This window comes from Protomyctophum bolini (assembly GCF_963924005.1).
Source record: "Protomyctophum bolini genome assembly, chromosome: 18".
Taxonomy (NCBI): domain Eukaryota; kingdom Metazoa; phylum Chordata; class Actinopteri; order Myctophiformes; family Myctophidae; genus Protomyctophum; species Protomyctophum bolini.
In genome coordinates, this window is record NC_137879.1 from 16,978,502 (window position 1) to 17,003,037 (window position 24,536).

The 24,536-nt window shown below is 41.7% G+C and overlaps 1 protein-coding gene across 3 annotated transcripts in view; it reads left to right on the forward strand.

Annotated features, from left to right (window-relative positions):
• The window catches only part of plce1 (phospholipase C, epsilon 1), a 118,192-nt gene that overhangs the window by 30,600 nt on the left and 63,056 nt on the right, over positions 1-24,536 (forward strand). For all 3 annotated transcript variants that reach the window (XM_080789177.1, XM_080789178.1, XM_080789179.1), the window contains exons 6-7: positions 18,831-19,039; positions 19,813-19,955. In XM_080789177.1, coding sequence (XP_080645303.1) covers positions 18,831-19,039; positions 19,813-19,955 — 352 coding nt within the window. The remainder of the gene's footprint in view (positions 1-18,830; positions 19,040-19,812; positions 19,956-24,536) is intronic.

Genomic DNA, 24,536 nt, shown 5'->3' on the forward strand with positions numbered 1-24,536 from the left:
AAATGTGCCTTTTCCCAGCTAACTTGGTTGATTTTTCATTTAACCAGACCTCTGGTTTCAATGACTAGTAAACTGGGAGAAATTCTAACCCATTTGCTGTAGTAATCTTTTTCCAAGGTATCTGCGGTGCACATATTTTACCTCTAGGGGGCAGTACTCTTATAGGAATGAGTTTTGAGTGTGTGATCTGATCTCATGCACTTCATGATGGCAATGTTGTTTGTGTAGAATAGATGATTTCCAGGCTGGAAGTGTAGTTAATTTGAAAGCAGCCAACTAGTGAGTTAACAACAAGATATGTTTTTGTGTTTGTTGAAAAGTTAAATCTGTATATTCTGAGTAACAGGAGTCCCCTCATCTCAGACTCTACAGGTCTTTGATAAACAGAAATTATTAAATTTAATTTTCAGGTCTGGATACAAATTGTATCCAATCAGGAGAGACTACACGTCAAAGATGAATGATTCTATAGAAATGCTATTTGAATATTTTCAACCTATCTTCATATAATTGGTCCTCACTAATGCTCATCATAAGATGGCAACATTTCTGTCTATTCGGTCTGTGCCTCAGAGGAGGGATGTGAACAGGCAGGTTTCTGAACTGTCCACATCCCTCCCCTACGACACAAAGTGCTTAATAATGAGCATCTATTTGAAGATGGGTTGAAAATGGATGAACCAGTCCTTTTAACTTAACAGCAGCTTTAAATTTGACTGCTGTAGATAAATCTACAGCCTGTAGGTAAATTGTGCATTCTTGTTGTGTCTCTGTAGGTCATCTGAATCAATTGACCTGAAATAAAATAGTTCACCCTTCCTTATACAGTATATATATATATATATATATATATATATACACATACATATCTTATATTGTCTTTACTCTTCATGGTATCTAACTGACGGTTACATGTGTACCAGAATCACACTGAATAGCCCTGCATTGTACTACGAAATTATACACAGTAGAGTTCAAGTAGCTCTGTAGCCTCAGCTCATTAGCTAAATATCAATCAGATATGTAAAACAAACGCCCGCTTTGGGTCTGCTGCTGTGTGCTTTGTTGCTAATGTCACTTTGATGATGTCAACTTGGCATCAAATGTATTAATTTTGCCACTTGATAAAGCAGATTGAATAGGAGATGCTGAATTAAATTAGGTGTGTGAGACAGTGTGTGAGAGTGTGAGTGTGAGTGTGTGTGTTTGTGTGTGTGTGATTGGTCTCTGTAATATAGTGAAAACATATTTGAGTTAAGTTGCTACAGTAGTTTCTTTCTTCCAGGAAATAAATCGACATGGTTTCCGAGGCTAGTTGGAAGTGGACTGGGACCCAGACTTTTCTTTCTTCCAGGAAATAAAACGTCTGGGTTTCCGAGGCTACTACAGTAGTAACATGGCATTTTAATTAAACATATTTTTTGCAATATTAACTAATTGTTCCATTTCTTAAACTGACATGTCTTATTAGGCTGATGCCCGTTGGGAATGATTACCTCCCATTGTGCACCTGTTGTACCCATTGTCAGAGTACCCGTTGGCAGAGTTTAGTACAGTACCCATTATCATAGTACTTGGTTGGAGGCTAATCTATCTATCACATCAGAACCATGACATCATACTGAGTACATCAGGGATCCCTATATATGGTCATAAAAGAGAGGCCAATGTTTTCATGGGATTTAGATATAGACATAGTCTGTCTTAACCATTTAGATATAGACATAGTCTGTCTTAACCATTTTCCTCCCTATTTTGGGCATGCCGTTATACTGTAGGCACATCCTATATACTGTTAAATTGAACGGTACTGGGATGTACACAGTGGGTTACTATTATGGGACAAAGGTCGCTATATTATGCGCATAACATGTAACATGATGTTTTCCAAGATCATTTACCACTTGGATGTTCATTTCAAACGGTATTATTGAACTGTAATAACCAGCTCAGTGGCCTTGTGGTTAGAGTGTCCGCCCTGAGACTGGGAGGTTGGGGTCTGATCCATTCCCCTCCCCAGCCGGGTCATACCAAAGACTCTGAAAAATGAGACTCCCTGCTTGGCACTCTGCATCAAAGGTTGGATTGGTGTAAGTCCCTGCGAGCATCATGTCCAGGGGGTGTACTTGTACATCATGTCCAGGGGGTGTACTTGTATTGTACATCATGTCCAGGGGGTGTACTTGTACATCAAGCTGCCTCATGCTACAGAAACAGGAGAGGCCATATGGGCCTCATGGCTCTTACTGTGTAAATGAATATGATAATGTGATGTTTATTAGCATCATTATAAAGAGGCACACTGCATGGGGGAAACCACTGGGTCTGATGTGGCTCAATCAGAAAAGACACTAAGGGGTCTTTAATTGGGAGGCTGATGATAATGATCATTCTAGAGTAGCTGTGATTTCAGAGCCTGTGGTACCAAATGTACCAAAAGCTTTACCTAGCCTTGTGCTAAACCAAGCTGTAACCTGGAAAGTGACTGGCCATTATTGGGTCTGGGAAAGTGTTGTGTGTAATTTGATTGTGCTCAATTAAAATGTTATAATACAATTAGCACATTGATTGATTGATTGAAATATTTATTAACAGTTTGCAGAATTACAGTACATTTCAAGCACAAACTCAATACAAAGACTGTTAACTGTGAGTGGACGACCCAATTAAGCATTACACTTGTTTACAACAGGGTCCACATTGTTCAATTCATCAAAACATTTAGAGACATACAAATAGACACTTCTATATAGTTAAAGAACAGAACAGGAATTCATCATATAGGAAGCAAAAAGGGAAAAGATACATATACAGTGAGGGGGTGGGGGGGATTCAGATTTTACAGGGGCCAGTTTCGAATTGCAGCCATCTGTAGGTGCCCTTTGAGAGCGGTTTTGAAGGAGTCAAGGGATTCACATGTCTTAATGACTGTTGGTAGGGCGTTCCACATTTTGGTGGCATAGGAGCGAAAATAATTTAGTCCCTTGTTTGTGCCGAATCTGGGTTGTACATGGTTTTTTTGCACTCCCTCTGGTGTTGTGGGTGTGGACTTCGTTTACCTTTTTTCCCACTTTTGTGGAAACACATTCTTGATTTAATGTTCTTCTAGCATGTAATAGTAAAAGATCACCAACTGAACCCTTCAACACATGTCAGTATAGTTTTTTACCCTTTTTACTTACCGGTAATTACACATTACAACCTTGCAAATGCACTAGTGACTAGTGTGTTAAGTGTTGCTTGGTTCATTCAGGGAAGTTAATTGTCCTTTTCTCTTTAGATTGATGGAGCATGTCTCGACATAACTGTCTCGTGGCTGAATTGCCCCTTTCTATCTCCGATTGACTAATGCACTTAGAATTGATCGCCCATGGTGGAAATTTGGACTGCTGTTCAATTAGGCTGAGGTGACTGATGCTCACTGTGACACGCAGGCTTTTGTAGTTGGTCGTAATGGCTCCTAATCAAAACACAAGAGGCCTTCTTTGAGTTTTGTCAGATGTTGTTTACACATTGAACAGCCTCCTGGAGGAGGATCGATTGAAACCTCATGTACCCTCTGTCTCCTCTGTCATTGTCTGTTTAGAGTGTGCTCTCTGCACAGGGCCTGATAAAATCTTCCTTCTTACCGCTCGTTTGCAATGGGCTGGTTGCCTTATAACCTAATATGGGGTGCCCTCTGCTTTAGACAGAGCTCTCCGAGATGCTCTTTCACTCTCGCTCCTACTGATGCTCTCTCTCTCTCTCTCTCTCTCTCTCTCTCTCTCTCTCTCTCTCTCGCTCTCTCTCTCTCTCTTTCCCTCTGTCTCAAATGTACTCTCTCACTTGTGCAACTGCACACTGACTGAGAAGGATTAGAGCTGGGAAAAGTGTTTGTTTTTGTTCCTCCACTCTCTCCAATACATCAACTTATTTGTTGTAAGTAAACATTTACTACTGGTTGCATTTCTATTGCTATGCCACAGGGGGACTTATGAATGTACTTTTTGTTTCATTCATTGAGTGACATTTGCAAGACTTGGATTTTAATCAGTTTTTTGTGGCAGCAGGATTAGTTTACGTGAAACTTCTTTGCTCGTTTGCCTTATACATTTTTACAGTATACATCTTTTGTTTTGTTAGTTGAATTCTGTGAAACACAGCTGCTCTTCGCTCTCAAAACAAAGTTCAAAACCTTGAAAAGTGAAAGTTATCCTAGCTCTCGGCACGTGTGAAGGTCAAACTGTGTTCAGTCAAACAGTAGGATTTCCAATTCAACTTTATATTAGTTTTATGGAATTTTAAAAGAACCAAACGTAAAAATGGTCAACTCTTTCTGTATTGTATGGTCATACAATAGTGCCGCTAAAATACTTTGAAACACGTTGTCAACTTGATTTTAAATCGTAATCTTTAACAGCCTCTGATTCGTGATATTTCCTTGTCGTAGTAATTGTAGTGTGTAGGCTAGTGGCGTTGGTAATGTTTTATAATTCCCAGAATATTCAACAACAGTGAGAACATTTAGCAGTGTTATCAAGCGTCTTGTCTAATCAGGGCTGTGTGGCGTTGTGGAGCAGCGAGCGAGCACCGGTCCGCTAGCCAGTTAGTGAATGACATCATGAGAACTGTACGTGAACGTGTGGTGGAGTCAGTGGTCCCACTGGGGTATCTGCTAATGGCTTCCAGGTTGTGGTGAAATTCTAAAGATGAATTATACTCTGTGGTACAGTGGTGTCGCTTGCCGACAAGAACAGGTCTACGAGCTTCGTGAGTTCGCGTTGTTTGCTTGTAGATCTGTTCATGTCGGCCAAATGACACTGTTGTACTACAGTATAAGGCTTAAGGAGAACAGGCCCCCTCTCTCACCCTCTGACTTCTCTCTGTCTCTTTTGATGAGAATCTCTCATTCCATTCTCCCATCTAGGCTATCTCTTGATTTTGCCCTCTCTAATCTCTTACTCTTTTTCTCACAGAATGTCCCTCATCTCTCACCCTCTTTATCTCTCTCTCTCTCTCTCTCTCTCCTTTGTTTCTGTTTCTATCATGCTTTCTATCTTGACTCTTTATACACACACACACACACACACACACACACACAGACACACACACACACACACACACACACACACACACACACACACACACACACACACCCTCTCTCTCTTCTGCTCTGTTTATTTCGCTGTTGTCACCCCTGGTGAGTGGTGATGAGCGGTGAACATGGCCATGTTTCAGCACATGTGAGTGTGTTCGGTCTCCAGACGTTCTTGAGCGCCCTGCGATTCTTATTGCAAGTTCAAGTTCAGCTCCTTTATTTATTTACATTTGAACTGAAGAGGGTTTGTAGTCTTAGAGGTTTCCTGTTTGTTTATCCTGTTTGTCCCCCTCTGGACTTCCCCTGCTCCAGACCTCTGTTTGCCTGTCTTAGTCTTCTTCTCTCACCATCTAATTCCAACGCACGCACACACACACAAACACACAAGTGCACACACGCACGTACAAGCACACACAAGTGCATACACGCACGTACACGCACACACTCAACACACATCAACATTTACGGTGATGATGCCATTTTTTACCGGAAGCTAAAGCCGAAGACTAGCGATCTACAAGCTTGCAGTACATCTTTCAGTGCACGGCACCAGCGTTCATGTACAATCAAGCAGAATTCTAACTGTAACCCCGGCCTAAACCTAGCCTCAAACCTAATTGTAAACCTAACTCAAAAAATGTGTAACCATGGACCAGGAAAACGAACGTTTCCCAAGTTCTACTAACTGTGAGGAAATCTGGTCCACAAGTATTGCAATGTGTGTTCATTCGTGTGAGTGTGCGCGCACACACACACACACACACACACACACACACACACATATACACAAACAGGCAATTATTGCATAAGCTTGTTAAAGGTGTGAGGCCTGGAAGTGGACCGGCCTGTTGGATGTGTGGCGCAACAGCAGCATGTGAAATTCAGCAGGGGATTATTACTTTTCACCTCGCCTTCCTCTCCTCTTCCTCTTCCTCTCCTCCATCCTGTCGTCCTGTATCCAATTCACCATCCTTTCTCTATCTCATTTTATAGATGTTATAGAAATAGACCCAGTATACTGAAATATAATATATAAAATCACGCTCTTATCATCGTACATCATCATGCATCATCTCATACTGGTCAATCAGAATGCCTGTTGCCACAAATTTATGTCATATTTGGCAGACATTTGACCTAATTTCTCCTGTCATTAGACCGTTGTATTATATCAATAATAAGTTGCATTATGTAACTTTTCTCTTCTACCCTGGATTTGAACCATCTGTGCTGACATTTTACCATTGAGCTAATAGAGTCTGCCTGCTTGCTCAGGTGATAAATGTAACCTTGATCATCAGGTCAAAATATGTGTCAGATCCTGTGTCTAGGTGAGACTTGACCTTTGACCATGTAAATGTCTCAATAGAAGAGCAGCGAGACAAAATACAACCACCCCAATTGTACAAGTTATATTGTATTAACATACAGATTGGACAACATTTAAATGTATTCATTTAAAAAAAGTAACATAGTGGCGCTTTAAGCCATCATCAGCTATTGTTAAGAGAGTGTAAGTTGGCCATTTCCCCCCCAGTTTTCCCTGGAGAGAGACGCTGAATAGTGGGAACTGTGGATTGTATTGTCTGAACAGAAGCATGCAGAAGGAGAAGTGACGATGGGTTCAGTGTGGGAATGGGTGTGACATGTATAGTTTGGGCACATTGTTAAGAAGTATATATATGTAGCCAACATCAGCAAAAAAAAGGCCATTGCACCTGCAGGACTTTGCTGTGCTGCAATAACAAATGGAATTTACACTTGCCTGTTGAGCTGGTAGCTTTGCTGTTCTCGCTATTTCTGTCTTTTATGTGAAGAATTATGTTCCTAACAGGGCCATCAGGTTGAAAGTGGTTATGTTTGTTAATTGTAGTATTTCAGTAGCATCCTCTATGGAGAATAACATTGAGTCATCTTAAAATCGTTTCAAATAAGCATTGTGGCAAAAAGTTTAAAAATAAATATCTCTAGACTGTGATATTGTCAGGGAGGTGGCTCTGTGTCAGTCACTCATATTTGTCTGTTTGATTCTTCATATCCATATCAGTCAATGGGAATTCAAAATTGGGGGACGGGGGGTGGGAACGCAAAGCAGGTAGGATGTGAAATTATGTCAGACTTCGGCGCTCTATTGCGGACCGTGGATTAGACTTACTGTAGCTGTAGCTGCCTATGTCTGTACACTGATAGGCAGCTGCCAGAAAATTACCTCTGGTATAGATACATGACATAATGTACGAACACCTTAATTAATGTACAGTATGTATTAACATGAACATTACACATTAAAACACCCACAGATACAGAACAGGTGTCACCTATACATTTATGCATGAGCATAGCACACAGTATACACAAAGAACACACACGCACAAACGCACGCGTGCACACATGCACACGCATCCAGACATGGGGTCTAGCAGGGCGGACATTACCTTGTAGTGCCGAGGAGAGAACGACAGCACATATTCTGCTTCCTCCTTCATCCAGACACCTTTCGTTTTGTGTGTGTGTGTGTGTGAGTGTGTGAGTGTGTGAGTGTGTGAGTGTGTGAGTGTGTGAGTGAGTGAGAGAGACAGGGACAGGGACAGAGTTTTTAAATCTGTTTTGTGTGTGTAAGCTCTTTCTCTCACACACACACACACACACACACACACACACACACACACACACCTTCTCCCTTCTCCCTCCTCCTGAGGTCCTGAACACTAATCTCTGACCTGAGAAGGGGAATGCCTCCCTGGCATGTTAGGGAGCGCTTGGTTTATGTCTCCTGCTTTGGTTTACACTGAGTGAGACGGGTGGGGCTGTGGAGTGTCTGGATGCTGAGATACCAGAGCTGCTGAACATACCTGGCTCTTCACTGACTTTTCAAGTTGATTTCTGGTCACATTGGACAGGCAGGATCCATGTTTTTGGACTTGGAAGGCCACAGCACTCTTTGACAATAAATGCGTTTTCTGTCTTTATTCATCAGTTGAAAATTGTTGTGGTTACATTTTTCAGTAGTGTAAAATGTATTTAACTCTTGAGTTACATTCAGTTGGATTTGGATCTGTATGGGTATTTTGTGACACTCACTAAATACAATACAATCATATTTTATTGTGTGCCTTCTTCAGCTCATAGCTCATTCAATAGATTTGTTTTGGTAACCTTGGTAACCTTTAGAATGTACAGTAATTGTGCCATTCCTGCAATGTTTTTGAGTGTGATTCCAGTCTTAGATATATATTTTGGCAGTAATGTGAAGTGCAAAAATTTGGTTACACAGTAACATCGGGGCAATAGCTGTATACGTTTTGATTTGAAGATGGCCTAAACACTGCAGTGAAAACGGCCTTCCTCTCAACTTCCCTGTCTGCCTTCACTGTATACTGTCTGACAAAGTATGTGGTAAATTTAATATTGGAAATGTATTCAGCTGTTTTGGCTTACCATCAGTTTGATCTCTTTGCCATTTGGCTCCCATTTGTACCTCAGGCTTTGTGAGCATTATCTGTTCTACTTTCCTTTTTAAACGGTAATGCTGGAGGAAAAAACCAGACTTCGATTAATCAGAGGTTTAGCTTGACTCTTTAAAACAACTGTGAAAGGTATACTTTGATTTAGACCTAACTTTAAGCTACAGAAGTAATTTCATACACCATTAAAAGGGGGTAAGAGGTTCTTATATGCACTTACAACTAATGTTATGTTTCTGTGGCTATAGAGAAGCCAAGTTAGTTAGATATATTTTATATACTGTATGTATACAGTAAGAGGGATATTTAATCTGCTACATTTCTGTTGTGAACTAAAATGAAGATGGGATATGTTTCATATACCCTATTGAAGGAAATAGAGCATGCACCTCCACTCTAGCCCAGGTGCTAGACAAAAAGGCAGTACAAGATGAAAAATAGAGTCTGCAACACTGGTATGAAACTCAGCTCCACTGGTTTATTAGATTCGACGTTTCGATCACTTATAGGATCTTCTTCCTGAAGAAGATCCTATAAGTGATCGAAACGTCGAATCTAATAAATCTTCTTCCTGAATCTTCTTCCTGAAGAAGATCCTATAAGTGATCGAAACGTCGAATCTAATAAATCTTCTTCCTGAATCTTCTTCCTGAAGAAGATCCTATAAGTGATCGAAACGTCGAATCTAATAAACCAGTGGAGCTGAGTTTCATACCAGTGTTGCAGACTCTATTTTTCATCATATACCCTATTGGCCTGAATATAAGACAATTTTTCCCAATGGAAATATCCTAAAAAACAGGGTCTTTTTCCACAAATGAGTCTTGAAAAATGGGGGTTGTCTTTAACCTGACTCCGCCAGATTGCGGAAGTATTGAGTTCACAAGTTCCCTCCTCCTACCTCTCAAGCAGAGACGATGAACCCGAACCAGTGGGGCAAAAATCTGCCATATCTGCCATAATAATTTCGAGTTGTAGTCCTCTAGCTGCCGCTGATTGGTTCGATATTCGCGAGAGACCAGATGGAGGTAGGAGTGAACTCACTACTGCCACCATCTGGCGGAGTCAGGTTAGGTCGTCTTATATTTACAAATACATAGTATGAGAGACATTATCATACTATATTTCAGTCAATGTCTGTGTGTGTGTGTGTGTGTGTGTGTCTGTCTGTCTGTCCGAAACAGCGCGTTATCTCACCATTGCCTGCACCAATCACACAGGCATTGACCATATGAATATGGAGGTCTTAACGGAGCCCTTTTTTCGATTTGACACATTAATGATTAATAATTAATTTATTAGTGAATTAAAACGCACCCGGGCCACAAGAGGGGGGCAAATATCTCACAACGGGTAAGGGCTAGTTCTGGTTAATTTATGTAGAAAACTAAGAAGATTAAGATTAAAACTAAAAAAATTAACTATTTTAATATAAATATTTTAAACATCTATTACAAAGAAACCCACTCAAAGATGACATGGCATGGTATTAATATACTGTATGGAGACTGCCATATTTGGAGCGTATCTAGAGTCATGATGGACTGACAGCCATATATGGTGGCCTGCCGTGTCACGAGGTATGATGTCACGAGGTGTGATGGACTGACGGCCATATATGGTGGTGTGACTGATTGACGGAGCGACAGGTTTAGCAGGTTTTCATAGTAGTGAGTCGCAACAAATACTATTAACATTGACTGGAGTTTCTTCCAGTGGTGAAATGTCCCTTTAATTCAAATCAAAACAGTGTACAGTATTTTGGGGGCAGTGAGCTCAGAATGCATGAATGTTTACGATCGTTACTTAACCTGCCCTGTGAGCACAGAGTCAGAGACGTCTGACCTCAGCTCAGAGTTCACAGAGGCACAGTTCTCCTGACTCTGGTCCTCTGTTTAACCCTGACTGACCCTGGGTCAGCCCAACTCGGCCCCCCACCCACCATGATGATTCTAAAAGTAGACCAGACCGAGTGCTGCAGAAACGCTCGTCTTTCTTTTCCTTGAACGATGGCCGCATGGGAGAACGTGTTGACTGGTGTGTTTATGAGTTTCTTATTATTATTTTGTTTGCTCATGCATGAGCACACATGCAAGCATGCATGAGCAGAGCACACACGTACAGTATGCATAGCGTACAAGTTATTACACACGCATGCACGCACACTTACATGCTGATGCTCGCGTCAGAAACAGCTGTGTTATGTTTATGTTGTGTCATATGACCTCTGCCTTGAAATACTGAAGGGTCGCTGGAGAGGTGTGTGCATGGGATACATGTATAAAAATACCCCATTAGCCAGTGCTCACTGCTTTATTGTGTGTGTGTGTGTGTGTGTGTGTGTGTGTGTGTGTGTGCCATTCTTGAACACACACACTATGTTTCGTGTGTGTGTGGTGTTTCTATGCATCAGTGTATGAGTGCGTGGTGCAGGTATGCGTTCATGTGCGTGTGTGCATTCCAACTCAAAGTTCAGTAGATCTGTGCTGTGCCCCTGTGTGCATTTCACTAATCTGTGCCCAGAATGGCTTGTTGCCAGGCAGAGAGCTTAGCTTGGCCAGGCAGTGGAGAGGGAATGGCAAACTCATTCCTAATTGTAGATTAGCTGTGCTCTGAGTCTGACTTACTGTAACTGTGGAGTCATAGAACAGAAGGATATGGGTGAGCTACTGCACTGTAGGTCCATTTAGTCTTCTTTTCATTCTGCATCTAAAGGTTAGAGTCATGGCATATGTCTGTTATTAATATACAGTTGTGAGACGTAGTGGTCGGAAGCGTGGGTAGAGTGCTTTTTTAAATGAGTCAATCGATTGTTAATTAATTATAATCAAAATCTTTAGTGTTTTGCCAATTATTTGGGGGCCAACATGCAATATCCTCACAGGCCACCAGTTGGCCCCGGACCACAGGTTGATAACCACTGCCTTGCTTCCCTATACTGCACATTACTGTCATAATTATTACATTACTGTCATAATAGGGGAACATTAAATGAAAATAGCAGATCTACGTCTGCAGATTTAATGGGAGCTATTTGGTGTGCAGATGTTCTGTCTCAATTTTCCTTGGATCAAATTTGTGAGTGTGTCTCTAACCACTCGCTTCACAACTAATGGCTTGCTATAGACTTTGCTCGCAATATTCCAATTAAGCACTTTTAACATTGATGCGAGCTTATAGAATATAGGGTCTATTTTTGCTATTTCTCGTATGAAGAAGACTTAGGATACACACACACACACACACACACACACACACACACACACGTGTATGTCCACTAGCATTTCCCTGTACACCAAATCTCTTCGCCGAAATTAGCCTATCTACAAGTCGTTTTAGGATGTGTTGTAAGCATGTACATGTACTGTTTTCACCGAATGTTCACTGCAGATTCGGGACGTTTAGGGTTCAAGTGGTTTAGTATGTTGTAAATCTCTAAAAGTCCTACATTTTAATGGTTGAACCCTGTGCTTGTTAATGACTTTATTGTTGCAGTGATTAATGGAGCCAGACTTTGCTCTTATTCACACATTTGAACTGAAAGGACATTGTGTACTGTAGGTTGGTCTTCGTGTGCATTCACAATGGCACAGCTACTTAAAGGGAAGATCTTGACTTAGCATATAGCTCCATCATTGAGAGATGACTAACGCTGTAATAATAAGTGGCAGCTATCCTGTAATTAGTTGATTGGCTGAGGCATTGACAGTGAATTCACAATAGCTCCCTGTACCCCAACTTAATGTGAGAAAGTGGGAAGTAGCTATATATGTCCAAGATGGCTCTGACGTAATTGATTGAGCTTCGTGGTAACGAAGCCTTCAGGCTAATTCATACTTCTTGAAACGACCCTGTCGCACGTCAAAAATGACGTATATTCAACTGATGAAAAGGTGGGGGCATTCAGTTGAATATATGTTATGTGTCATGTCTTTTGTCGGATGTCAGTCATTTGACATTGTATAAATTAGCCTTTACTGGTACCCAGGCTAATGGGTAGATTGATAACCTATGACTCAGTCTTTACTAATTAGTGGTTATAAATAAATCATGTTTCTCCCTGTCAGCCAGCCTGCTTTATTCCTCCTTTAGAGACATACCGTATCTAAGATTAGAAGAGAGGGTATCATCTGTTGTATATTTAATCAGCTCCCTTAAGTAAGACCGGTTCAAAGCATGTGTTTGTTCCCTGTCGGCTGCAATTAAACGATTAGTGATTATTCTATCAATTACATTTTCTATTGTGTGTGTGTGTGCGTATACTTTAAGTCTGTCCATCAAAAATTGTGGCACATTCCCTTTAGTCTCCTTTGTCACCACACACACTCACGCTAAGTAATGATCCATCCATCACTTTGACTGTGCGTTATGCTGTACTGTACAATACAAACTAACAGTGTTTATACTAGTAGCCAATAGACCTATGTCCCTTCCTGTCAGGATGTATGTAATGTTATTCATTAATTTACTGATCTTATCTCGAGGTACTCTGATAAAGTTCCAGTTAAATGCTCCAATTCGTTGCTGTCGGGGGGGGGAACTGGAAACCTCTTATGTCCAAAAAATTTACTTTTCAGGATTCAAATTAAGAAATAGCCAAAAGTATCTATTTGAACTTGTAGATATTATTTTTTATTATTTATTTTATTTTTTATACTTTTGTGTGACACTGTAGCATTTAATTTTTAAAAAAAGGTTAAAATAATGGAGATGAGAGGTTTCTGCTCAACTGCAATGAAATACCGGTAACTGGAATAATACGTTTTGTAGAAGCAACGAGTGCAAAGCTTCAGGTTGATTCAGTTGCAGTTCAAAGCAAATACCTGAGTCATTTTGCAACTATGATTTGTTGCAGTGGTGGAAGAAGTCAAATGTTTAATTTACTGTAAGTAAAAGTAGCAATACCACAATGTAGTTGTACTACTACTACTACTACAAGTAAATACTAAAAGTAAATGTCCTGTATTAAAGGTTTTGTTTGAGTAAAAGTACAAACGTGTGGGCATCCAAATTCACTTAAAGTACCAATTGTAAATAAATAATATTATGCAGAATATTTGTCAATCTTTTGAAAATAGTAGATCTACAAGCTCAGCACTTCCAAATAGCCAAAGTTTAAAATAGGGCTTGTAATAGTTATAAACTTGTAACAAATGTTTTCAAATAATTGTTGTGAAGTAAAAGTACAATATTTTCCTCAGATATACTGTATAGTGGAGAAACAAAATTGTACTTAAGTACAGTACTGATTTGTTGTATGTGTCCTACAAAGACAACTTCATTACAGTATACCAGGAATATATACATTTTGTGTAAAGGTATGTCCTGACATTGTGAGCTTGTAGATCGGCAATTTACGGTGTGCGACACCCACGCACAGCTAAGTACAACTCTGGATTCTTGTGTCCCGTAAAGGCCAGAAGAAGGAAAAAAGGGCCTCCACTAATTATCCGTCAGCTCTGCCATCTAGATGTAGATAATCCAAGCATGAGTGCTATTTAGGGCCTTGGACAAGTGTTCAACATAAACAGAAGATATATGCCAGCTTTGCAGCATTAATAAGGGCTCCGTAATATCAGCTTATGTCTGGGCGATATATGTGCTTCTTGTTTTCCAAGGCATAGGCTACAGGATAATGATATTTTAATTGGCCTGTTACAGTATAATGATATTTGAATTGGCCTGTTACATGTTACATGCCTGGTACACATATTTGAGGTGCATGTTTTGTGTGATGAATTCTCTTAAAGGGGCTTTAATTTAGCATGGGTCATGCAGCAGATGGTAATGTTTTTTTCTTGTTCTGGCCAGTTCCTGTCAATACCGCTACTATATTCTATAATACTACTGGATGGGGAGACAATATTTTTTTTGCTTTTTTCTGTTTAAGCACAAAGGAATGTCTGATAATGTAAATAAAACAATTAAGACAACAAATGAAACCAAACTAGACAAAAAACAAGAAATAGTGATATTTGTCAGTTTAAAGAAGCGCCGGTTTCTTTATTTAGTAACGAACGCTCCTCTCAACCGGCCGGTCTCAATTATAACATTACGTTACATAACATTGGGTGTCTCTGAAGATTTCTGTTACTTGTTTCCCGGTCATGTGACCGAGTAACCAATACATGACAGCAGCGTGTGTGGCATCCAATCAGGACTAGGAGCCAAAGTCGAAATTTGACTAATTCATATGTCCGGTTTCACCTGACAAAATGCCAGCACACAGCCCGGTGTGAAGACGCTTTGTAGATTGGTTACTTTTTATTGCAGCGTGACGCCATCGTACGACAATGTATAAAATAGGGCTTAATCGGGCATGTCATAACAGGCAAACATTTGGCAAAAATAGCTGATCTACATGTTCACAATTAAGGCATCGCAGTGTAATGCGTTGAGCTTGTAGATTTCATTATTGTATTGTGTAGAGATTTTATTACATTTTATTAAGGATCCCCATTAGCTGGTGCCATAGCAATCAGCTAGTCTTCATGGGGCCCACATAAAAATACAAACAAACAAATACAACATTATTGAAGAGGCAATTGGTTAAGGAGTGCAGTGTCAAACCACAGCATCCAGATAATAGATGTGAAGTATTCCTTTTACCCTGTATGATAGAGTGGTGCTAAACAAACAACTAATTCCTCCTAGTGAGAAAGTGTTATTCATAACATCCATCTCTTGACCGGGTAATCCCTTTGAGTCAGTAGAAAATCCTCTTAAGTGCATGTGTCAGTCACTAGACCCAGAGAAGTAACACAGTGGCTTGGTCATCATCTGTGCCAAAAGTTGAACGAAAACTGCATTTTCAAACTCCCTCTTCTGTGTTTGTTTATAGCTGTTGAGGTGCTTTTATGTCAAAGATGACACAGTAAGTTGAAGTGTTTGATTTAAATAAATGTGGACTGCTATTAAATAGGCTTACTATTTACTAACATCCTGTACAGTACAGTTTTGACTGGAACTGTTTGGTTTGACCAGAAAAATGATTCAGGAACGATCAACTAATTCTGGAAAGCCAGTCACAAGCTCAGTGGCTTCACATAGGGTTGGGCAACTTTGACGATGGAGAGGGCCACTATATTTCCACACTCACTCCAGAGGGCCACATTGCATATAGCTGATCTACAAGCTCAAAACGAGTCATAAAATGCAACACATTTTGAGCTTGTAGACCAGCTAGTTTTGCTATATTTGAATTGAAATCCTGATTATAATTTTTTGCTATTTTGAATTGGAATCCAGAAAAGTTAAAATTTCAATTGCCTTTCAAATTCCTTTAAGTTATGTTAACTTTATGAACTGAAGTACAACTACATACATCAAAAAGACAATAACCTTACACTACAGTATTATGTAAAGGTAAGAAGGGGGCATTGCTTCTCTCTGTCCCTTCTTGAACAAAAAATAGTTGTGATTTGTTGTTGATGATGTACTTTTATTTGTACTTTTTATGTTCAAGATAAATAAGGATCAAATCAAAAAAACTTTTAATACTGCTCATTAAACTACTTATGTAGACTGAAGTAAGTAAAGCGGGGCATGTTTGGAATTGTAACAGCTGAAATCAATAATGTACTGTATCAGTATTCTGATATGAACCTGACGGCCACATTAAGTGAAGGTGGGGTCCGCATGCTGGCCCCCGGGCCGCCAGTTGCCCATGTATGTTAACAGGCAAGTTGAGGAAAACGGCTTCGAGGAAATGTCTGTCTTTCTGTCTGTCTGTCTTTTCTATGTCTGTCTCTCCATCTGGACGTGCATACAGTCTTGTACATATCCTGTCTCTAGGGATAGCTTAGATCTGACAACAGCAATGCCAACTCCCCATGCAGGAAACCCATCCCATCGAGACAGCTGATTGTGTGTGTGTGTGTGTGTGTGTGTGTGTGTGTGTGTGTGTGTGTGTGTGTGTGTGTGTGTGTGTGTGTGTGTGTGTGTGTGTGTGTGTGTGTGTGTGTGTGTGTGTGTGTGTGTGTGTGTGTGTGTGTGTGTGTGTGTGTGTGTGTGTGTGTGTGTGTGTGTGTGTGTGTGTCCTTTGTATTTCCTGCTTTTTATGTTATTGGTCAAATATTTTTCTTCCAATATATGATATGCTATTCTAGCAACCAACTCTATGAATGCCTTTACCTACAGTTTGTGTGACAAAAGAGAACAGTATACCTCCACCAATCTGTTGCAAGGAGGCTTCAGAGGGGGAGAGATAGATGGATGCAGAATGGAGAAACAACCTGCAAGTTACAGAATAGAATTGTTTAATCGGACTAATCCATTTAGTCGATAAAAAAAAGAAAAGCTCCTCGATTATTCGATCAACCTGCATGAGCAGAATTAAATTAAAGGGATATTTCACTTTTCACGTTTGGTCATTTCATCATAGTGAACACACAGAAAAAAGGTTGGGTGTTTTCCATGAATCTATCATGGTTAAAAGTTTTTGAGTGGTGCAACCACTCCAAGGAACAGCAATGTCCGTGTTCACCCGCCTATGTGTTGGTTCACCCCCACCCATACACCTATATGTGACTGTGAGCACCATTAGTACACTATTAGTACCAGTAGGGGCGCTGTTGTGCCAGAAACAGAGAGTGAGATAGTGCTGCTGCGTGGGACGTAGGAGGGGCCCGGACAGGAGTCAACCCACAGAGCCTAGTCCTTCCACACGCCAGAATAGTGCCTCCCAGTCCCGGCAGAGTAGTTCAGGAGGAACGGATTGTGTGGCCCTGGTTTTTCCCTAATGGGACTGATCGAGGGTAGACCCGAAACCCTGATGACATTGGGATACATCACTGTACGAGATAATATCTTGTTTGAACAAGATAATAATTTTTTCTTCCCATGGCCACTCCAGGGCTCCGTAGTACGCATAGGCAGCTTAACGTCAGAAAAGTTACACGACTGACCTGCCCAGGTGATGACAATAATACTAATGACCGTAGTCTTAGTGCAACATGAAAACTCCTGTCGGGCGTTAAAGTTGATGTTGGATACTGTTTCTCCCTCTGTCATTTCCTCGTATTTCTATCTGCAGGCCTTGTTGACTAGATTTAGAAGATATTTTGATGGTCTTGCTACTGAAATGATCGATTATTTGGTGGTGAAATCTCGTTATTTAACATGTATCTCAATGGGTGCCTGTCTCCTCGCTGCTAACGCACCTATTGGACAAGGACGCGTTGGGGAGGGACGCGTTGGAGGAATCAGAGCTCCTTCCCTCGCTCGCTTCCTTCCATCCTCCCGCAACATTTTCAGGCAGTGATGAAAGACAGTGTTTCCAATAATTAGGCTCAGCAGTATTGTTTTCATTGTCCTCCGGGTCCTCATATAGGCCCTCTGTATCGATTCCGTCTTATTTTTGCCAACTCCCCCCCCCCCCCCCCCCTGCCAAAGACATTACCGTCCATTTGCATCGCCACTAAATGTTTCTGTAATGGCTTTCTTCTGAAGTTTGACGTCTCTCAAGGGTCACTTACACACTGTATGGAGGCGTAATGATTCCGTAGTTTCAGAGAAGCATTTCTGTTGGACTCTTCCCAGAACAATTTGAAGTTGAGTTTTAGTTTACTTTACTTTAGTTTTTCAAAAGACTTTTGTAGTTTAATTTGTTTTAGTGATATTATTATTATTATTTTATTTTTTGTAATATGGATACATTTGCGCCGTAAAATTCAACGTCAGAAAAATACAATTGTGAGCTCTGCTATCTTTGACAGATTAACCCTAACTAATGACATTAGTTACTATACTTAATTTTGTCAACACACAATATGGCTTCAGTTATCTTTTTTTGCAAAGCCTCATAGCCTAATTTTTTTAATGTTTTATTCTATTTATTTTATTTTATTTTTTCAATTAATTTTTTTCTTATTTTGTTAAACTATCATAAACCTGCTGGCAGAGACGACTCGGGTCAAAGTGTTCCTTCCATGTTCACTGTGTTCTCGTTTTAACAGCGGAGGCGACACATTAATTTCGCCTAATCGCCCGCTATCGCCGGACGATGTTGCCCAAAAGATAAATTAGATATTTCAGGCGACCTTCCTCCGCCCACTTTTCGACTATCACCTGTTCGCCTGCTATCGCCGCCATTCGCCAGTAGTTGCCGAGTCGCATAGACGAATGATGTACTTTCAGAACATTCGCCTGTCTGTCGCCCGCCGTTAAAAAGTCAGAACAGTTCATAGTGAATGGGAAGAGAGGACTTTTCTTTCAGTTCACACCGTTGCCGTCCATTCTGTAAAGAGAAAACATGTGTCAGATTCATCATTACTTCCCAATCCCAACAGGTTGTGAAACACATATTGGACCAGGAAGAGGGCAACCTGATCCATCCCTCCAAGAAGATCCTGCTAGCCTGCCCTGGATGTGTGTGTGTCAGAGTGGCTCGCTGGTCAGTGCAACGGCCCAACACAAGCTCCTCTTCCATTCCCAGTACCTGCTATGGTACCAACTTCTGCCTAAAGCCCTGGTGTGATCCTGCATCTCAGACTCCCCGGTCAGTGGGCCACTATCTAATAATAATAATAAATAATAATAAAACTTTATTTGTATAGCACCTTTCATGACATGAAATGCAGCTCAAAGTGCTTTACAGAGCAATGGAGAAAAATAAATAAAAGAAAAGCAAGGCATAAACATTAAAAAACAAGAGCAGTAATGCAATACAGTGAGGACATAAATAACAAAAAAGATAATTTAAAAGCAAGGGTGTAGAAGTGGGTCTTGAGCTGTGCTTTAAAAATGTCTACAGAGGCTGCGTGTCGAAGGTACAGTGGGAGTTTGTTCCATGCCGTCGGCCCGTAGAAGCAAAAAGCTGCTGCCCTGTATTTTTTTGTTGCCATTTTTTTAGGCAAAGCGAGCAGGCCAGCAGTGGAAGACCTTAGGGGGGGCGGTTTGGGACATATTTAGGCAGGCAGTCATGTAGGTCGGAAGGTTTGAGAGCTTTATAAACAAGTAAAATAAATTTAAAATCAATCTTAAAAACAACCGGAAGCCAGTGATGTGAGTAATATGTTCTTTCATCTTAGTTCTAGTTAAAACTCTGGCGGCTGCATTTTGGACAAGTTGTAATCTGTCAGTTTTTTTCTTAGGCAGTCCAGAAAGTCCTCTGGTTCTACGATTCCCTAGAGGGATGTGAGGATATTGCAAGTGGGCCCCCTATTAATTGGCAAAACACTATATATATTTTTGGGGTAACTCGGGATTTAGAAGCCATTTTGTAGAATCGGCCTCAGGTCTTAATGGGTTACTGAATGTGTGTGTTTGTAGGTTTTACCGTGCCGCGGGCCAGAGGACGTCAGTGTGTTCCTTCCTGAGCGGAGCCCTGCTGGAGGCCACGGCTGCCCTCGGTGCTCGCTCTGCCCTGCCCTGCCCCGCACCGCTGGGCTCCACCGGACACGGCGTGCTCAAAGGTGACTTTCTCTCTCTCTCTCTCTGTGTGTGTGTGTGTGTGGGTGTGTCTGCAACGTGCGTGTGGAAATCCTTACTGCTGCACTTTGTCGTCTGTAATGAATATAAGTAACAGTGGTACATCATAAAGCACTTTGGATAAAAGGCGCTATAGAAATACAGACCATTGCATCCACACAAAAATTAGTGTGGTAGACGGATGCTTTGACAAAAGCTAGAATGAATGGTTATTTGAGAGGTTATTTTTACGTTAATGATAATGTGCCCTATGTGTCTTATTATTATTATTATAATATTGTATATTAAACCTTTATATAATGACATGCCCAAAACTATGCCAGATTTGAATTGGTTAAAACCTTTATTTATGATGGGAAACCCAGCTGAGACCAAATAGCCTCAATCTGTAATGGACAAAACTGCTACAAGTCCAGTTTCCAGTTAAAACCAGTACCTCCTAAAAAGAGAATATAAAAAACCAAGATGATAAAATATGTCAGAAAGAGAACCAGGATGATCAAACACTTGATGTTGAAACAAAATGGGTGATGCAGTGTGACACTGGCTGAGTGTGTTTTGACATGGCTGAAGGGTAGCAGACTGTAAATGGCTGGAGTTGAGTCACTGTGGTCCCCCGTGGTTTGTCTGTCCTACATTATCTCTGGACACAGCTCTTTCCCAGTCAACCATGCCACGTAACATATTTCACACGTTCTGGATGTCTTTCCATATGCTGCGGCTATGTTTTAGCCAAGGTCCTCAGAATCAAAAAATGTAAATGGCGAAAATTGTTCGGGTTACAATGGACAAGTTATCAAAGAACTTCAAGGGTTCTGGAAAGATTAAGGTTAAGGAAGATTCTGAGTTACCCTTTATGGTCAAAAAGAGACACATAATGCTTAACCCCGCAGGTCACCCTGTTCCTTCTGTGCCTCCTCTTATCACTTATCACACACACACACACACACACACACACACACACACACACACACACACACACACACATACGCACACACACATAACAAGCAAGGTGAAAGCTTTGAGTCTTCTTGCCACATCAGAGCCACTCCACAGCCCTGCATCTTTACATCAGAGCATACTGGAGGTTTCAAGAGACAAGGTCACTTCAAAGATGTGAGCCAGCCTCTTTTGATTAGCTTCAAACGATACCTTGACCATGCACGGACGACGCACGCACACGCGCACACACACACACACACACACACACACACACACACACACACACACACACACACACACACACACACATACACACACAGTGACTTGGTATTGTTAGCATTTCTCAGTATTTCTCCTAGAGATCTGGTTCTTGAACGGCTAGAAGCTGCTAGCTTAGACTAGAGAATAGGAGATGAAGGTAGACACCATTTTACCAGGGTAGATACTGCTGTGTATTATGTGTGTTCTTTTGAGGACTAAATGTTTCCTTTTGGCTTTTGATTTAAATGACCAATCTCTCTGTACAAGTAATATATACATATATAAGTAAGTAAAACATGCAGCAGTGAATTTCTTAACCCACATTAATATGAATTTGGCTGTGGACCCCATCTAAAGTATTTTGTGCCAGGGGAATATCTTTTTAAGATTTATTGAAAATAGCAGTTCTTGTGTGATTGTAGATCGATCATTTTCAAATAGCCAATGTATGTAGGAATGAAGTGATCAAACAGATTTTCATAATATATTAACTAATTTCTTTGGGGAGCCCCGGAAACCCCTTTGGAGTTTGGACCTCTCTTTGAGAGTCCATGTAGATTTGTCTCTGCATGCTTGTTCGCTGGTCTCTCTGTCTCCAGCAGCTCCTCTGCACTGATGTAACTTTAATGTAAGCTGATCCTCGTACATCCACTGCCTCTGGCCACATGCCAGGTGACAGGCTGTCTGTTCTGCACCACTGATGAGGTTTCACCGGCTCGCGCACACATGTGCACATACGCACGCAGGTATGCATGGACAGATATACATTCAGTGTATGTTGGTTTGTGACAACTTACATAGATGTCTTTTGACCTTTCCGTGATCTCCAAGCAGAATAATGGACCCGGCGACCCCGTTACCCGTTTGTATCACCCAGCGGCGTGCACAGACATTTAGAGGGGCAGGTGCTCAAGTGGAAAAAAGGGCACTTTGTGCGGCGCGTGGAACCGGCCGGTTGCCTTAATAGTGTGAGATTTATGGATTGTGGGGCCTAAATAATATATTAGAAGCTTTTTTTATCAAGAATTGGTCAATTCACACAGTTCGATTCCCGCTCGGGACGCTGTGGGTGCTGGCGACGTGTTTCCTCCTCCGCGTCATCAGTGCCCATACCCGAAGGCGGGGTTGGCGAAAGGGCCTTTCTGTGTGGAGTTTGCATGTTCTCCCCGTGTCCCCTAGGGTAGGTACCCTCACAAAAAACATGCAGTAATCCTGGTCACTAAACTGCCTCCCCCTGGCCAGCCGGAGCGCCTGATGGAGGGGAAAGGAACTGGTTAGAATAACGTGTTCCTTCCACGCGCTACGTCCAACCAGGGAAACTCCCCCCTGTCAGGTGTAAAGGAGCAACTTGGACACTCAGGCATGAAGGAAGCATGAGTTCAAGTCCGTTGCTCTCCCCTTGTCCCCCATATATGGGGACTAGGTTGGTGGAGGGTGTGTAGAGCCCAGGATCACATTATGATGCAGTGGTGGTGGGTGGGCGGCGTTGTGATGCGGTGGTGGTGGGTGGGCGGCGTTGTGATGCGGTGGTGGTGGGTGGGCGGCATTGTGATGCGGTGGTGGTGGGTGCATGGGCGGCGTTGTGATGCGGTGGTGGTGGGTGGGCGGCATTGGCGCATTGCACGGAAGACAGTTGACTGGCATTGTACGATCAAATTGTACAGTAGGCGACTGCTGCTATATTATAATCACTACATGAAGTTATATCATGATTGATATACTGTAATGGCGTTATCTCAACAAGGATAGGATGATTAAAGAAAGGATTAGCCTGATGACTGTCTTGATCCAAGGCTATGTGACTGTATCAGAAATTACTTTAGAACTTTAGTTAAACTTGCAGAATGACATTACTTTACCTGGATTACTTCTTGCGCTTGAATGTTGACATTATAATGCTTTGGTGTTTCATTAGCGGAAGTGTGACGAAAACACGCTACAGCAACTATTGTTGCTGATTATAACATCTGATTATAACATCCTGTAGTGTTGAGAAGCACCCAGCTGCTGTCTATTGTTGCTGATTATAACATCCTGCAGTGAAGTGCCCAGCTGCTGTCTATTGCTGCTGATTATAACATCCTGCAGTGAAGCGCCCAGCTGCTGTCTATTGCTGCTGATTATAACATCCTGCAGTGAAGTGCCCAGCTGCTGTCTATTGCTGCTGATTATAACATCCTGCAGTGAAGCGCCCAGCTGCTGTCTATTGCTGCTGATTATAACATCCTGCAGTGAAGCGCCCAGCTGCTGTCTATTGTTGCTGATTATAACATCTGATTATAACATCCTGCAGTGAAGCACCCAGCTGCTGTCTATTGTTGCTGATTATAACATCCTGCAGTGTTGAGAAGCACCCAGCTGCTGTCTATTGCTGCTGCTTATAACATCCTGCAGTGTTGAGAAGCACCCAGCTGCTGTCTATTGCTGCTGCTTATAACATCCTGCAGTGTTGAGAAGCACCCAGCTGCTGTCTATTGCTGCTGCTTATAACATCCTGCAGTGTTGAGAAGCACCCAGCTGCTGTCGATTGCTACTGTTTATAACATCCTGCAGTGAAGCGCCCAGCTGCTGTCTATTGTTGCTGTTTATAACATCCTGCAGTTCCCTCTGATTTGTGTTAACAGCCCACGTTCAGTACCCGCCCGTCCCTGTACCCGTGAAGTATATCTTTCACCCGTTTTCACCTGTCAAACTCGGATACCCAGCCCGTTGCAGGACTCTGCCTGCAAGTATTAATTAGACACACATGCACGTGCGTGCGCGCGCACACACACGCACATGCGCGCACACACACACACACACACACACACACACACACACACACACTACATTAGGCACGTATGACGCAATACTTTTTTTTTTTTCATGAGTCCGGGAAGTGGAATAGCACCAACACACACTCCCTCTCTCTCTCTCAAACACACACACACACACACACACACACACACACACACACACACACACACACACACACACACACACAGCTGCAGGCTTGGCAGTACTTGGAAGTAGACACGTAGATACACACACAACCACATAGGCAGACACACACACACACACACACACACACACACAAAATATAATCGCACTCCTCTGACTGTGTGCCAAAACAGTCAAGCTATTTGATGAACGCACATAACAGCATTTCGCTGTTCTGGGTTCTCCGGGAAGCAATTAAGGCTCCAGGCCCACGCAGCCTCGTAGCTCCTCGAGAGGCCTTTTAGGGCCTGTCAATCACATCAGCAGGTGCTGTGTGTGTTCAAACTGAAAGTTGATGAGTCACTCTGCACAATGTCAACAGAAACGGAGACTTAAGTGTCAGATGGATGCCCAATGTTTGGATGCTCAATGTTTTATCTCGG